The sequence below is a fragment of the Podarcis tiliguerta genome (genome assembly GCF_965153285.1).
Source record: "Podarcis tiliguerta genome assembly, chromosome: 5".
Lineage (NCBI taxonomy): Eukaryota > Metazoa > Chordata > Lepidosauria > Squamata > Lacertidae > Podarcis > Podarcis tiliguerta.
The window spans coordinates 20,496,826-20,515,484 of NC_139538.1; the positions used below are offsets into that span (position 1 = coordinate 20,496,826).

General features: G+C 38.0%; 1 protein-coding gene across 3 annotated transcripts in view; it reads right to left on the minus strand.

The window, feature by feature from the left end:
• Positions 1-18,659, minus strand: part of RSRC1 (arginine and serine rich coiled-coil 1) — a 161,138-nt gene that overhangs the window by 138,633 nt on the left and 3,846 nt on the right. For all 3 annotated transcript variants that reach the window (XM_083442932.1, XM_083442930.1, XM_083442931.1), the window contains exon 3: positions 11,335-11,460. In XM_083442932.1, the coding sequence (XP_083299058.1) occupies positions 11,335-11,460 (126 nt within the window). The remainder of the gene's footprint in view (positions 1-11,334; positions 11,461-18,659) is intronic.

Below are 18,659 nucleotides of genomic sequence, written 5' to 3' on the forward strand. Positions count from 1 at the left end.
GCAGCTCTTTATGAGACATGAGTGGAACCGTCTACACATAACATGCCAAAACGTAACTTCAGCTACTTAAACCAAAGAAAAAACAACCTTCCTGCTAACACACTGGACACACCAGTAAAACATTAGCAATTATTCAGAGGCATGTTCACCACTCAACCAGAAGTCCCCAATCACCAACCACACCAGTTGCACATTTTGCCCTTCCAAGGCATTGATGGCAGTGTAGAACATCCTAATACAGCCATGAATACTAATATGTTTTCTGCTACAGTACGCCAAGAGGAAAATGCCATGTGTATAATTGTAGCATTTTCCATCACTTCTTATACTTTTGTATAAGAATTTGTATTTCTGGCAAATATATACAATTCTAGTACAGTGGTACCTTGGGTTACATACGTTTCAGGTTACAGACTCCGCTAACCCAGAAATAGTACCTCGGGTTAAGAACTTTGCTTCAGGATGAGAACAGAAATTGTGCTCTGGCGGTGTGGCAGCAGCAGGAGGCCCATTAGGTAAAGTGGTGCTTCAGGTTAAGAACAGTTTCAGGTTAAGAACGGACCTCCAGAACAAATTAAGTACTTAACCTGAGGTACCACTGTATTATATAGCAAATGTATTGTATTATCTAACAAGCTACTTATAGTTTTCAAACATTAAAAATAATTTTGAACTAAAAACATTATTTAAAACTTATAAAATACAACTTTGGAAATACAACGTTGAATTGCAATTAATATTGCCAAGGAAACTTCATACAGATAAAAAGGCACAAGCTTTTTTTTCTAAAATATGGTTTTGCTGAGTTTGTAGGTCCTGACAACACTGCATCTGAACACAATATAATTCTGCTTCAAGTATTCCATTAACAACTACAGGCCTATAACATGGGTGTCTGTCTGAATCAACTCCTGTGCCATTTTATAGTCTGTCATTTGGCTTTTGAGAGCTCTCAAGAGACAGTTAAAAGCACCATTAAGTGACAATATTATGTTGCAGTACAAAATCTTGCCATATTGCCTACTCTTTAGTTACACAAATAAATCTTTGAAAATAATTTGTCTACCTTTGTCTCAATAATCACAAACTGAAATATTTAAAACTTTTTTTAAAAAAATATAGATTATTTCTTTTTACATATACCCTAAATCCTTAAAACATCAATAAAAGAAGTACATAAAACATTATTAATGGGATATATATACATATAAAGCTATAGCTTAAAGTTTTTAATAAGTAATAGCCATTTCTACCGCTAACCCTTGTTGGAATAAAGTGAATCATGCTCTGTACTACGATAAAAATCTATATTTGTTTTGGAAGTCAGCAGGATAGAGTGATTAAACCATTCTTCCTCAACCTCGTGTCCTCCAGATGTTTAGGACTACAGCTGCCATCAGCTCCAGCAAGTATGGCCAATGGTCAAGGGTGAAAGCAGTTGCAGTGTATATCAAGTCTGTAACTTAAACCAGGGGCAGAAAACTGGCAGCACAGGACAGATTCAGTGTGTGTAAAACCTTCCCAGCTGGCCTGCCAGTCTCCTTGTCGGATTGCTTGCTTTCTGTGCTGCACTGAGAAAAAGAGACGGTCCTCTTTCCTGCCACACTACACTCTCGCCCTTCCTCTACTAAGTGGGGATGGCACGGATTCCATATATTTTGTCACAGAATTGTAGAGTTGGAAGGACCACAAGGATCATTTAGTCAACTCCTTGCAATGCTGGAACCTTTTTGCCCAACGTGACACTCGAACCCGTGACCCTGAGATTAAGCACCTCCTGCTCTACATGGGTAGTATTCAACTAAGTTTTACTTACAGTAGTAAAGTAAACCCACAGAAATCAATGAACATGACTGGGTCCATTAATTTAGTACATTATGATACATTTGATTATAGAAACCAGCAATTATAATATAGTATGACAATATGGTATGAAGAATAAAAATGATGTTCCTTTTAAAACTCAAGTTTTGTTTTCTAGAACCACCAAGATCATAAGCTTTGGCATACTACTCTAGTGTGGAGCTTGTCATACAAGCCAAACTAAATTGAAGGAGAATAGGGCCAAATGAAACCAGAGACTCTTAGTACAGATACTGCAGGATCTTAGATTTCCTAAGTTTTGTTCTATGTTCAGAAAGAAAGCAATCTAAATGTTTCTCTGCTGTTCTTCATAATCCTTCTATTTAAACACACACACACCCTAAAACAGCTTGCAAAGAACTATCCTTATTACTTAAATAGTACACCTATGGTACCTATATCTATATATATTTATATCTATCTGTCTATTTGTCTATCTACACACACACACGAAAAAAATTATGTTTCTCAGCCATATTTAACACCAAATTAACAGTACTTATGCCACATCATTTTTAGCTTTTTCATGCCAATGAAAGGCATCAAAGCAGCTGTCACCAGCAGCTTCTGTCCTTATTGATAACTTAAGAGTCCTTGGCTGTGCCTTATGAAGTTTAATTTCCCTAAGCGGTCAATTAGATCTTACTAATATCCTCATTGATGGTTTGATGCTCAAGGATAGCATGTAAACTTTTACTTCAGCCCTTTATTATTTTATTACATTCAAGATGACAAACTTTCTCTTACTTGCTTTGAGTCTTCCGAACTACAGCCAATTGTTCTTAAAAGAAATCTATGTGCTATAACCTTCCATACAATTACCAACTCTAAAACAAATCTTTTCAATAAAACACTGACAATTAATACATCTAGCAATATGGATTCTGCTAGGTCCTAATTATTTGTTTTAAATAAAACAAAAAGTACAGCAGAATATTTCAAATGCATATGCAAGTCCCTATGGCAAAAATTAATGAGAAACATTTGCCTCTCGAAAGCAGAGAAGTTGCAGGTCCCTCTTGAAAAGTGTTTGTTTGTTAAATTTATATACAGTACAGCCCTGCATCCGAGGATCACAGGGTGGTTTACAAGTATAAAAACACAAAAATGCTTAACCTAATAACAAACAAAGCAATAATCCACCCCAATACCCCATGCATATATAACTCTTCAAGAAAGGTATGTATTGTGAGAACAAGATGATAGACAAGACAGGCAATTGGCCTGATCCAGGAGGTGGTTCTTATGTTCAAGGTAGTCTGTGGGTATGAATAGACTATGTTAAGGGGTCAGAGGCACTGCTGGATTTCCCTTTCTGACATCACTGTGGAATGGTGCTCTAGATCGGTGGTTCAATATGGAAAAGGTTTGGGAACCACTGCTCTAGAAGGGCCTCCAGCCACCATGTCACATGTACACAGTAAACCATGTACAATCTTTGGGTTCCAGATGTGCTGAAAATTTGCAATTTCTCATTTGGTTACTACCACATCCCAAAGTGTGCCCAAATCCATTTAATACGGTACTGTATCAAACATTTCCTTTAGGTAATGAAACCTCTTACAGCATAAATTGTTTTTACCTGAACACTGACTTTTTTACAATAAAAAGAAGCTATGTAGATACGTAAATTGTATTAAAAGATGCTAGCGCAAGTACTGAATTTAAATACCAACCATATAGCAGGTTTAAGAAATCCTGGTAGCATATCATGGGGAAATTATTGCACCTTGCAGCTGTGATCTCAGGTGTAAGAAGGTCATTTTGATTTTCTTCCAATCAGTTAAAAAATAATTTGAAATTTAGATGTGCATTTTAAAATAACCCATTTGGCTTTTTAGGTCATGTCAGAAAGAAAGAACTGGAAGCTTCATCCCATGTATTTTAGTTTTAACAGCTATAGTTCAAGCTTAAATAATACTTGTCTATATGCCTTCAAAAGGCATGAATGTTTTTTTAAAGTAGTGACAAGCACATCCTATTTTTTTCAGGAGAATAAAATTTATGAGCTTTAAAAGGCTTTGTGGTTTTTTAAAATATGAAATAAAATGTTGGAATAATTTGGCATTTATTCTAGGTTTCCACTGATTTTAGTGAATATTTGTTAATGTGAAGCAATTAAAATGTGTAGTCTTTGAAAGACTGTATATTCACCATCATTAGATGGGTGAATGCTGTTTTCCATGTACCATTACTATTGTTTCTATGGTGGTGCTCCTTCTAAAAGCAGTGTTGTTGCAGATGTTGCTCTCTTAAAAAGGGACCATGCCTACTGAAAACATTTGCTACTATAGCGGCATCTGGTCTATAAGCTACTTCAAGCATATATGGAGAGGGAATAAGGGATAAAATGAGTAGGATCATTACATAATATCAACAGCTAAAACTACTACTGCTTTATGGAAAAGACATAACCTTTCTAAATTCAATGCGCAAGGTTTTGGATGTCTCCACCATCAGTTGTCCAATTCATACAATCACCAAAACCAGCCTTTACACAAACAACAATTATCAAATTATCAGCAACTACAACCTGCTAAGATTTTGGGGTGACAGGAAGTATTCTAAGATTTGGGTTTTCTACTGCATAATTCCCACCTATAGCCTGGTTCAGACACATACAATGGGGCAGTTCAGACATAATGTCAACACATGATTTGGCATTACATAAGAAAGTATTGAGCTCATTCACTTCCTCCTTCTTTCACATGATCCTCTTATCTCCCTGACTTCCATTACATCCAACCTGAGCAAACTATGGTTTGCCCAAACCATAAACTTGTCATTATTGCACTCAAACTGACCAAAAATATTTCATGCCTCAACTGTAGGTGCATAGCTTTTCCCCCTCAACAAAAGTATAGAATCATAGAATCAGAGTTGGAAGAGACCACAAGGGCCATCAAGTCCAACCCCCTGCCAAGCAGGAAACACCATCAGAGCACTCCTGACATATGGTTGTCAAGCCTCTGCTTAAAGACCTCCAAAGAAGGAGACTCCACCACACTCCTTGGCAGCAAATTCCACTGTCGAACAGCTCTTACTGTCAGGAAGTTCTTCCTAATGTTTAGGTGGAATCTTCTTTCTTGTAGTTTGGATCCATTGCTCCGTGTCCACTTCTCTGGAGCAGCAGAAAACAACCTTTCTCCCTCCTCTATGTGACATCCTTTTATATATTTGAACATGGCTATCATATCACCCCTTAACCTCCTCTTCTCCAGGCTAAACATGCCCAGCTCCCTTAGCCGTTCCTCATACGGCATCGTTTCCAGGCCTTTGACCATTTTGGTTGCCCTCCTCTGGACACGTTCCAGTTTGTCAGTGTCCTTCTTGAACTGTGGTGCCCAGAACTGGACACAGTACTCCAGGTGAGGTCTGACCAGAGCAGAATACAGTGGCACTATTACTTCCCTTGATCTAGATTCTATACTCCTATTGATGCAGCATGAAGTAACATGAGTAGTCTCTGCATGGCTGTGTCATATGTTACATTGTGATGTCCACATACATTTCCATATGTGTCCATACTTTCTCACCATACCTCAAGAAAGAGCTATTCAGAAAAACACCGACATTTTTATTGAGTCTTCTCAAGCTAAAGTCTTGACAACTTGAGGGTGGTAATAAATTTCTTTCTCTGTTTAGGTGATAAAGAAATTAACAACAACAAAGAACACGATTGGCAACACTCTTCATCCATGGACTACTTTAAAAAGATGCTGTATGTCAATATACTCTAATGGATTCTCCTGATAAAGTTGCAAATTATACGCTCCAAGGGAGAGCATATAATGAAGTGCTTGTTTGTTTGTTTGTTTGTTTGTTTGTTTCTCTCTCTCTCTCTTTGCAAAGTAGTACAATAACCAAAACAACCAGTATTACATATGCAGGGTTGTTATGAGTAGGTTCCTTGCTTAAACTGTTTATACACATTTCTATGTAAGATGTAGAAAATTAGTAGAAATTGGCAACTGCCAAATAACAGCTTCTTGCAATGATCAGGACAATTGGTACATGAGAACTGTATTCTCAAATGACATAGAAAAAGACTGGGTAGCTAATAAGACTACACTTTGGAATTGTATTAAAGTAGTTCTTCACCACATGAAAGTGGGTTTTCAGAAATAACTACATACCATTAAGAAGCAAGGGTCACATTATATCAAATGCAAGAATTCCTTCCCTATTTGTGGGACAGAAGATTTCTTTGCAACACCTCTGGGCAATTAGCTAGCCGCAGCAAACCAAATGCAATCATACAACGAATACTTCTAACTGGTAGTGCTACCAAAGCTATCAATTATGTCACTGCAGAGCTCATCAATGAAGAAAGTTTTAAACCTAAGGATTTTGACCATCTAAGCTCCAAATCAGTCTACATATGATTCGACTTCTTAATCTTTCATGGCCCTGTCAGTTCTCTTTTGATGTCAATGATGTCAATATCATTCTTGAACTGTGGTGCCATAGAACGGAAACCCAAGCGCAACTAAAGTCTCTCTGATCTAAATGGCAGCAAACAGCTAGGAGAAGCTAGCCAGGGGGCACCAGCTCAACGAGCTAGAGGGGAGCCCCAGCTGACTAAGCATCTCAGCCCCAGTGACAAACAAGGTAACAAACGAATAAAAGCAGCCAAGCAAGATGCTAAAGATGTCAACCCAATTTACAGCTGCTGTGAAAAAGGTAAATTCCATGTTAGGAGTCATTAGGAAAGGGGCCAATGTCATAAGTGTGGTATCTCCTTAGCCCATATGTGCCCACTCAACTGCTTCAATGTGTAGAACAGGTACTGTTTGTTACAGGTGTCATATAATACTCATTCCAATCCACAGTTGCAAGAAATCGGTCTTTTAGTGTGGTGGCACTCCCTGTTTACTGACATCAGGCAGGCACCTTCACTGCACTCTTTGATGCACCTGCTTCAAACATATTTGTATAGGCAAGCCTATCTAGACATACAGAAGTTGACAAATTCTAATCACTTTTGCTGTTAGTTAGTTATTTACACACACACACACACACACACACACACACACACAGAGAGAGAGACTTTTATTGATAATGTCAATATTTCTTGTAAACTGCTTAAGAAGTTTTATTACAATCAAGTTGTATATAAATTTTATTAAATAAAAGGAAGTAATAATCCACAGCGAGGCCATACTTGGAATACAGTTGCCTTAACTCACAAAGGATACTGTAGACCTGGAAAAGGTTACGGAAAGGGCAACCAAAATGATGACAGAGTTGGAGTAACTATGGTGAAAGGTTACAACATTTGGAGTTTTTAGTTTAGAAAAACAGCAAGTAACCGGGGGGTGGGAGACATGGTAGAAGTGTAGATTATACATGTTACAGAAAATGTGTATAGGAAGAAGTATTTCTGTCTCTCTCATGATAGTAGAAGCCAGGAACAGAGCAGAACGTTGGAAAGTTTGGGAAAGATAAAAGTACGTACTTCTTCACACTTCTAGCCATAATGGCTATGCCTACCTCCACTATTGGAGGCAGTCTGCCTTTTTAGGAATCACAAGAGGGGAGAATACTGCTGCTCCCCATGAGCATCGGTTGCTGAATGAAGACAGGCCTTTGACCTGATCCAGAAGGCTCTTCCTATGTTCTTATCTGATGCCTATAGTGATACTTATTTACCTACATACACTAGTACTGAATGTTACATTTGATGTTCATATCTGGAAAAATGTTAAATGTAAGCTCTAATTCCATAGGAGAACACATTAATCCAAGTAGTATGAGGAAACATGAAAGATTTATAATACACATATAACGTTGGCAATAATGACTTTGCATCCAGAAACATAATTACCTTCAAATTTTAGCAGTTTGTGGAAACTGCTATATCTTATTGCATACATTACAAATTTCATCCATGTTTACCCTGAGTTTTAAACTTAAGGCAGCTTATTGTAAGACATACAATTAAAAAATAGTGTATTATACCATAATTAGAGCACAAAACTGCTGAAAATACAGAATATGACTGCACTCTTTGTTTTACTCTAATGAATGCCTTGAGAATTCAAGAATTAAATTATGCAACACATATGCATGACATATGAAACAAATTCTACAATTAATAGAAATAAATAACACCACCAGGAATACCTTGATTCTGTATGCATGTGCAAACCGTATAGAATTCTAATGCTACCATCCAGAACACATAATAGCCTAATAAGAACTGCCGTATCCTAATCTTCACACGGCAATAATTTCAAACTGATATTATTATTCTCATTTCCTTGAATAATATCCATACTCCAGGGTCATTTTCCTTCTCATATTCAATATTGTGCATGCTTGTATCAAGATTCCTTTCTTCATATCCTGTCACAGTATCAATCACTGCCTCCTGTCCACTCAATCCACTTTTGATTTATCAGCCGCCGTCTTTCTGGACTCCATAACTCGACCCAAACCATTTTAACAAGACATTGACAAATAGCACTCAGTATCGCATCAACCTGTTCCACTTAGTAAACTAAGAAACACTAACTGTGACATCTCTGCATAAGTATTCTATTCTATTCCCCAGACTGATGTATATTAATGAGGAGATGGTATTTGAAATGCTTCTTCCACATCAGCATCTAATATGATCAAATTAGGAAATGGGATGATTTATTAAATTTTGTAGAGCTGAAATATTTCTTTATATCACTATATCTGTGGTTTCAGAAAGTGAGCTGTTGCTTTCAATTTTTCTGCTGAGGATGTGCCCGCATTTCACAGAGGAATTATTGTCTTTAAAAAGATTGCAAGAAGACGAAATGTTATTAAGCAAATGCTCAGTAAAACAAACTAAATCAGTTTTAAAATTCCTAATTTAATGTAAATCTTGGTTGTTTTGCTGAAATTCAGTTTGTGATCTTATTAAGTCTTATTTGCATTGTACTGTTTTGCTGTAGGACAATTTTGAATCTATAGCATAACTAGGGAGCCTCTATTTTTGACCTGAGGTACAACTAAAATAAAATAAATAAATGTAATATGAACACATCTGTCTTTTGGGTGAAGAAAATCTATGTTACTTGATATGTAAGGTCTGGGGTTTTTTTTATTAATTAAGAATTTGCATTTCAGATTGATTCACGTGTCCAACACTTTGCACAGTTAAGTCTTTAATCATTTAAGGCTCTAATTTCTATTAGAAAAACACTAAAACCTGGAAGCAGCACTCAATACAAATATAATATATTGCAAGTATTGTGATTTTATGCTAGGCTCAAAATTCTCAATTCAAAATATCTGAATACGTGTTATATAAAGCCTGGATATTCTTCTGTTTTCAGTAGTTCTGAGACTCCCTTTTCTTACAGAGCCACCAAAGCCCAAACTTGAGTCACTTTCAGAAGAATGGGTAAGACAGTTTTATTTTAAATGTCTTTCGGTGGCCTGGGTTAAACTTTAAACGAGGACTGAGTTTTAGAGAATACTCTTTAGATATTTTAAAATAAAATAAAATAAACAAACCTTATTAATGGAACATACTATATATAAAATAATTTTGTATCTCCCCTCAGAGAAGATTTCTTAAAGAACTCCAAAAGTGCTTTCTATCTATGGACTGACACTCTGAAAACATATGTAGTGTAGAGCTCAATGTACATCTCCTTAAAGGGGCGACACATAAAACTAGCTACGCTGTACTGTTTACCAATGGAACTAACTAGCCACACTTATAGCCAGAGTATAAGAATGGGAAGACAATTTACCAGTGACCTATGTAATAAGGGCACAAAGTAATAAACATAGCAAGAAATGATCTATCTGTAGTATTCTCAACACAGTGAAGATATTTTAAGTCCACTTCCCAGTCTGCAATGACACAGAAGACCAGTACAGATCCTCAGCTACAGATAGGGTTCTGTTCCACATCAACCCAAAAATTGCAGAAATTCATCACTTAACAACATTCATTTTGAAATGCTCTCATTAATTTACTGACTTATTCACCCAATTTATATCCCACTTTTCAATCTGAACAGACATCTGGAATGCTTTGTGATTCAAACCATTTACAGATCCACAGATAATCACAAATCCACTTATAACCTCATGTGCAGAATTATTGCTTTCCAGTAGAAGAAATCGAGGAGTCATCAAAATCCAGTCACATATTTCAAAGATTAGCTTACAATGGTTTCCCAAGTCTTGCCCTTTTTGCTCGCATATGTGGAAGTTGCTTCCCTATGATAGCAGCAGCTGTGCTGCATGTGTCTATATTGCAACTACATGGGTATGGCCACTTATGTGGCTCTTTCTTGGCCAATCTGCCCCACATAAATACCACTATCATGGTAGATAACACTAAGGAAAAAAGATTTCCACACAGTTGTGTGTATGAGTGAAAAAGTCTCCAGTTGCAACTATCACTGAAAGAGCCTCCTTGCTCACAGGTTGTTTTATTCATTCTCAATCCATTGCCCCACAATAGCATAAATCTCCCGTCTTCAAGACTGTATGTACTCTTCCTTGATTTTCCATTTCCTTCAGAAAATACATGTGTTATTTTACTGCCAACAAGGAAATATTTTAAAATATTAGGCTGACAAAAAATTAGTCTCAGTGTGTTGAGCATGCTGACAGTCAGTGGCTCTTTCCATCAGGGATAACACATTTGCATCCATCAACTTTCTTGGGCTAAAACAAAATAAACTATTTTCTTCATGTGAAATATAGCTCTAACCTTCTAGTACAATCACCAAAATAGTTTTAAAATGTTTGTTTTTTAAATTAAGGTATTTATATACCAAAGTTTCTAAGCAGTTATTTACAAACACTTGTACATACATTTAGTCACACACATTTCTCATGCTTCTTACTTAAAATACTAAACCATCAGCAGCCATAATAGCTATAGGCAGAAGCTATGATTTCTGCCAAACGGCTGGATTTTTTTGTGATTCCGTTTATAGATCCATTAACAGATAACGTTTCAAATGCTGATTCTGATTTCCTACATTCCAGTCCACATACAGAGGACTTATTGTCGGTAACACCTTGTGTGAGTCACCTCCTTCATGCTGAAAGCACAACTGCAGCTCCATACAGTTCTGTCTGACACACACTCACAAATTCAAATATCTGTATTTAAATTGAGAACTACAAAGTACTACTTTATTTCAATTTCATCCCAAGTCCAACAGTTGGTTTAGCACATCTGCTAGTAACATTAGAATGACTACCCTGCAAAACAAGTATTTCTTATTGTGTTGGCCTACTATGGCAGTGTATATACCACACACCCTATTAGTCACTTGTAATACTGAACTGCTTTAAGTTTAGACTCCGGGATAGGAAGGTCAAGCTAATTCAACCTTTTGCATTGACGCTACATAACTCTCTAAAGTTAATATAACTATCACTGTAGACAACAAGGCAAGAGAATAGAGAGAAAAGTATACATTATCTGGTCAATCTTATTCTCCGAGGGCAAAATGGTCATACCTTCTTGTTCTGCTCTTTGATCTTGATCTCTGAGACCGATATAATTTTCCTCGGTCTCTTGAACGGCTCCGGCTCCGTTTTCTCTTGGATCCATATGAAGAGCTGCTGCTAGATCGATGTCTGTGCCTAAAACAGTAACAGATATTGCCAGAAAGTCCATCAGTGGAGCATAATAATGTTCACATTTTGCACTTGCACTGCCACTGATCTAGCCTTTCTGCATACATACAGTGAAAACAAAAACTAAAAAGAAATATACATATACATGGATAGAAACCTGCTCAGTCTTTAAGATCATCTTCCTAAGCCCTTCTCCAGATGCCCCCAGCTTCAAAGGCAATATGGCTGACAACTGAGAATAGGGCCTTCTCAGAGGCAGCATACCAGATATGGAACTTTCACCCCAGCTATGTTTGTTTGGTACCTAATTTGTTAAGTTTTAGGCAATGGATGAAAATAGTTTTCTTTGCCTGTGCTTTAATAGACTACAATGGGCTCTCACAGTCGCATGGAATTTTAATACTCTTCATTTATTGCTTAATTCAATTCAATTTGGGATATATATCCTCCTATAAATTAAAGAAAATAAATCATAAATAAATATTCATAAGATTTTACTCCAACGCAAGTCTAGGAAATAGTTCTATATATAGAAAAGAGGGGTGCAATTACACAGTTCCTGGTATAAGAGTAACAAATAAAGATGTACTATAAATGTTTCTGAATACAATTTCAATTTATGTAGTACTAAAACGTATTTAGTACTTTTCCTATTTTTCCTATTTTTGTACATAATAACTTACTAAATAAGAAATGTTACTGTAATGCTTATGTTTTGTTATGTCATTGGCACTGTGATGCTACAAGTTCCCATGGTTTTCAGATTCCATATCCATTTTTGGAGAAAATGTCCTGAACACAGCAAGTTCAAGATCACCACAGCTTTTGGCAAAACAAAAAGTAAAGACTAGACGACAATAAGGATGGTTCGCAACAGTGAAAAGTAAACATGTACTCTTGTCAATCCTCCCAACTCAAAATTTTAGATCATCCCATGCATATTTATTGAGATTATACAGCATTACACCAGCCTCCGTTGATTTCACAAAGTATTTCCCCCCCCCCCCTAGTACCTATACTACTTAGAGAGGTACTTCCTTTGGGAAATATGAAGTAAATTTAAGTTATCATCAGTTCATAGCATGTATCTCTGTCCTCCCAGGAGGTTTATCCTATATAAAGAGGTGCTTCCCACTGGAGGACGATGCAGTACTGTCAATTGGGGCATGCACAAGTGTTTGCCAATACAATTGTTCTTGTCTTTTAAATCAAAACACATATGCACAATGGCCAAGACTGCATAAAATCACATTAAAAATCGCTGCACCAGTATCTGTAGAACAGTGCTTCCCAACAGGAACATAATGCAGCTTCATATAAATACCCAGTGACTGCACATCTTATTGCCCCTTAAAATTATTTCAATACACATCTCTGCAAGGACAGCTCAAAAGCAGCATGGGAAGTTTGATCCAGAAGATAGTATGTAGGACAGCACAGCCCTACACAGTCAATAACGCATAAGAGCAAACTGCCATTTTAAGCTACATTATCATACCATGAGACCTGCGGGTATATGGCAGTATATAAATTCTAATTCTAATTCTAATTCTAATTATTATTATTATTATTATTATTATTATACCACTGGTTATGCTGGTTGGGACTGATGAGAGTAGTAGCCCAACAATATCTGAAGGGTCATGTTCCCTACCCCTATTTAAAGGTCCCCTTCTGGCACTCTAACCAAATACTTTTGAATGCATGTCCCCTGCATAAAAAAGGCATTAAAGCACACCTGAGGTTACAGCAAAGGTTAGCCTGTTTAAATCACCCCACAAACCCTCTCCTTCCCTATTCTGCTGAGAAAGTTGGAAATGGCTACAATGACCAGCACTTCTTCCAATCAGGACAAGTAAATGAGCTCAAGTCCAGACAAGCCAAAGCAGAGCAGAGCAATAGGCAGCTCTCAATGGACTCTTCTGGGTAAAATATCAAGGACCAGAGTCCCCTGAAGTCTTAAGGTAGCTGGCAAAGCTGGCAAAACATTTTGTTCCAGTGGTTCTGACCCCCTGGGAGAGCTATACAGTCATACCTCGGGTTAAAGCAGCTTCGGGACGAGTATTTTCGGGTTGCGCAACCTGGAGTAACCACTACCTTATTTGGGGTGGCCCTGTTTCCAAACTGGCAGAAGCTCAATCACCCAATTTCATTATTTAAAAGAATGATATTCAAGCAATAAGCTAATTGTACATCATCTGACAGGAAGCTTGGTTAATCAACATGGAAGCTGGAGTTAGATTCTGCAAGACATACTTTGCAAATGATATGTCTTATGGCAGGGTGTTCTAAAATGTTCTCAATGGCTTACTCTATTTAAAGACATATTTATCTTTATCTGTGAAAAACTGGAATTTATTTACTAAATGAAAAGGGAACAGTTGCTTTTATCAATCACCATAATTTAATTCTTCAAAGATCAAGCAGAATCCAGCATAACCTTGAGATTTTATATTATCTTAACAGCCAGGGGTGTATCCTACACTGAGGTCAAGACAGAGGTGCTAGCCAAATCCTCAAAGCAAATACTTAGATCTTTCTGGATTCAAATAAGCCAGCTGGTTCTCATCCAGCCTCCAGGGTTTCTTCAAGCTTGGTGTTATCTGTCAGATAGTCATATCTGCAGTGTAAGAGAGATATTCATAAAGCTGCGTGTCATCTGCATAATGTTGGCATTGCAGTTGATATTATCCCACTATGTCCCTTTAGGGGATACATGTCAATATTAAAAACAGGACCAGGAAAAACAAATGTGAAGGCATTCTACCTATCAGAACTTTCTGAAGAAAATATTTAACTATCACCTTTGATTAACTATAAAGAAATTAACCAGATTTATTGAATTTTATTCTACCGTAAGATCCAGATATAGTTACAACATTACGTTGTCATCTAAAATTCTGAACAGGCAATTTTATCTTCTATAAAATAATGTCTGATATCCTAGTCTGGTCATTTCTCCTTGATTTACTTTGCCAACATAGGTGAAAAATGTACTGTCTGAAAATTGGGAGGCAATAAACTGTGTTGGGAAAACCTACAATATTTTACATGGGAGAGAATCTCTAAATTATATTTTAAAAAATATCACCCATCTAGTGCCCATGCATAGCTTACAACAATTTAAATTCACAATACAAGAAAACTATATTAAAATAACAATGATATAGCAATAAAATGACATGAAATACATTAAATATTCATTTACAAGCTACAATGGCAGAATCACAGGTATAAATGACCTGTGAAATAGCTCAGTAGGTAGAGCATAAGACTCTTAATCTCAGGATCCTGGGTTCTAGCCTCATGTTGGGTAAAAGCATTGCAGGCAGTTGATGACCCTTGTGGTCCCTTCCAATTCTATGATTCTATGAATCCATTCTATGAGTTCTTACTTAGCAGGCAAAAGCTTGTCAGAATAAAAATGTATTTCTTTACCAGCTGATGAAAGACAATCAGAGAGGAGGCCGGCCACGCTTCATCAACAAAGGTAATACTGGTGGAGCCACTAAAGAAACCGTCTCTCAGTCTCAGCAACTATTATTATTTATTATTTATTTAATTTCTATACCACCCAATACCCGAAGGTCTCAACCCTACGTCACAACCCTATGTGAAACGCAGAAAAAGGCCTCTCCTTAATTTTAGGAAGTGGACAGAATGACATGGAAGGAGGTGATTCCTCAGGTATCCTGGGCCTAAGCCCTGAAGTACCGTAAATTGGCAGTGAGCACAGATGTTGCACAACAGTCCCGTGGATGCGTGTCCACATCCTTGCTGCTACTTTCTGGACCCACTGCAGCTAGCTTCCCAAAGACACTTCACAGGGTGGACCCATGCATAGCACAGTGCCCAATCACAATGTAACAAGCCAGATGTACAGCTGTATCCAGGAACATTCAACTGCAAATGTGATTTTTCAATGGGACTACATCAGCATCCAAAACTCATTTAATCCCTACTACTGATTCTGTCTTCCTCCTGACCAGGAGCATGTCTGTCTTGTCTACATTGTGCCACAGTTTGTCAGCCCTCATTCAGCCCATGACAATCTCCAGGCACCCAGTCAGAACCACAGAAGCTTTCTCAAGTACTAGACGAAATAGTGAAAAGGAGCCACTGTCATCCAATAACAATGCACTCCAAACCCTCAGGCACCAGGCTGAGTTAAGGGTAGCATAAAGGTAAAGGTACCCCTGCCCGTACGGGCCAGTCGTGTCTGACTCTAGGGTTGTGCGCCCATCTCACTTAAGAGCTGTCCGGAGACACTTCCGGGTCACATGGCCAGCGTGACGAAGCTGCTCTGGTGAGCCAGCAACAGCGCAGCACACGGAAACGCCGTTTACCTTCCCGCTATAAAGCGGTACCTATTTATCTACTTGCACTTAGGGTGCTTTCGAACTGCTAGGTGGGCAGGAGCTGGGACCGAAAGACAGGAGGTCACCCCGCTGCGGGGATTCGAACCGCCGACCATGCGATCGGCAAGGCCTAGGCATTGAGGTTTTACCCACAGCACCACCCGCATAGGAGAACAAAATTGCTTTACCCAGCTCATGGAAGACATCAATGGCCAGTACAGTGGTATCTCAGGTTACGTATGCTTCAGGTTACATACGCTTCAGGTTACAGACTCCGCTAACCCAGAAATAGTACCTCAGGTTAAGAACTTTGCTTCAGGATGAGAACAGAAATTGTGCTCCGGCGGCGCGGCGGCAGCGGGAGGCCCCATTAGCTAAAGTGGTGCTTCAGGTTAAGAAGAGTTTCAAGTTAAGAACGGACCTCCGGAACGAATTAAGTACTTAAACTGAGGTACCACTGTAGTCTGATCCTCACACTCATCTCAGAGCTATTTGTGGGTCTAACAGTCAATACAAATTACGGAAAGGCTTTCATTTCATTTCTTTTTTCAAAAAGGAACCTACCTGTTTGTTACGTCTGGCACCAGAGGTCCTTCTCTAAATATCCCTGCCAATTTGTAGGCTTTCTTAATAATAATTACTATTATTTAAATGCCGCCACTTGAGCGGGTTGCCCGGAGAGCCATGTTTTAGAACATTTCCCCCAAAAAAGATTGCCCAAGATTTGTAATTTAATGTTGCTACGATAACTGCTTTTGTTTTGATGTTTTTGACCTGTTTTATATTTGTTTTATGGTTCTCTTTTGTAGGCTATCTTGGAAATCTGGATTAATAAAATTATGCTGTTAAAAAAATAATTTTAAATCAGCTGATGTTGGTCCACTGTGCTTCATTAAGTCCAGGGTCAACACAGCCGTCAACCAGGAGATTTTGGAGCACTTCATGGTTCCTTCCGTAGATGAGCTTTATGGGGATGCTGACTTCATTTTCCAGCACGTGTTTGGCACCTGCCCACACTGCCAAAAGTACCAAAACCTGGTTCAATGCCCATGGGATTATTATGCTTGATTGGCCAGCAAACTCGCCTGACCTGAACCCCATAGAGAATGGGGCATTGCCAAGAGACATGAGACCGAGCAATGCAGAAGAGCTGAAGGCTGCTATTGAAGCTTCCTGGTCTTCCATAACACCTCAGCAGTGCCACAGGCTGATAGCATCCATGCCACACCGCACTGAGGCAGTCATTAATGCAAAATGGGCCCAAACCAAGTACTGAGTACATATGAATGCTTCTACTTCTCAGAGGTCCAATATTGCTCTATTTGCAGTCCTTGTTTTGCTGATTTCATTTAATATTCAAATTTTCTGAGATTGTTAATTTGGGGTTTTCATCAGCTGTACGCCATGATCCTCACAATTATAACAAATAAAGGCTTGACATATCTCGCTTTGCATGTCGTGAGTCTATCTCATATATTAGTTTCACCTTTTAAGTTGAATTACTGAAATAAATGAACTTTTCCATAATATTCTAATTTCCCGAGTTTCACCTGTAGGTGTCTATATGTTGCCTTCTTGATCAGAAACAGCATGTCTCCAAATACCATTTCTTGGGCCACGGCAAAACAGGGCTACTGCATCCATGACCTTGTACTGAACATGCCATAGACATCTGGTTAGCCATGGCTGAAAACAGAATACTGAACTAGGCCTTTAACAAATCCAACAAGACTCTTCTTATGTTCTTATAATCCAGGTATTAGAAAATTTCTAACATGTTAGTGGTATTCTGGTAAAATTAGATCCTAGAGTTATATTATTGAATATTTAGACAAGCAAGCTTCTCTTTCATTCCATTTATTGATTTGGATTTGATAAAAATGCCACACACACCCCAAAATTGCTAGATATTGGAACAAGTTTCTGTTCATTTAGCAAGGAACGCTTTATCAACATTCTTGAAACTGCCAAGTTGAATGGACAGATTATGTGCAAAGGGGAGAAAAATACGTCTATCAATTCTATTTTCTGAGAAATGGACACTATTGTCTACTGGAAAACACATAATAATTTTCTAATTTTGGACTGAGAAACTTTCTTGTAAATATTTGTTTCTTTTCAGCTAAAATATAAAAAGAAACATCAAAGCCGTAAGAGTGGCTGTTAATGATATTACTTTCAGCAAGAAGTAAGCTTTCTTTCATTGCCATTATATTTTTACTGAAATTTCAGTAATGTAGAAGTTTTATTTTTTTTTTACCAGTAATATGGTAGTTCGTCAATACCAAGTACAAACTTACAAAGTGATTACTATTACACAGATAAGGAAAGGAACCACCCTAGATAAAAAGCAGGTAGATGATGTTTATATGTCCAGAAATTTATACTAACCAGAGAGCAATAAGGGGACTTAATTCCTGATCCTCTCCTTCCACATAACCCAGTGGCATATCCAGATTCAACCACATACGCCTGTAATCCAGTTTGTTGGGACACAGCTGAAGCAGCATCCTATGCAAGCCAAATGAGGCAGAGCCAACCTGCATTACCCACTTTGAATTGAAAATCTGGTTGATTGTTAATGTTGCCCCCTAATATATGGAATGCAGCACTGCATCTATGCAATAATCCAAAACGGCTTCAGTGCACACTGGATGATGTGCAAGAAATAACCAGCAGCTCTATCTTCCTCTCCACAAGTGCCTCAATCCAAAAGGTATTGCCAGTTGGAGCAGAGCACTCATACAGTAGCCCTGGATGAACACCAGAGCAAGGGGGATATTTTGTTTCTTTGTGCCTTTGCTGGATCTTTATGCCACAACCTACAGGCAGCGACCGATTGGCATG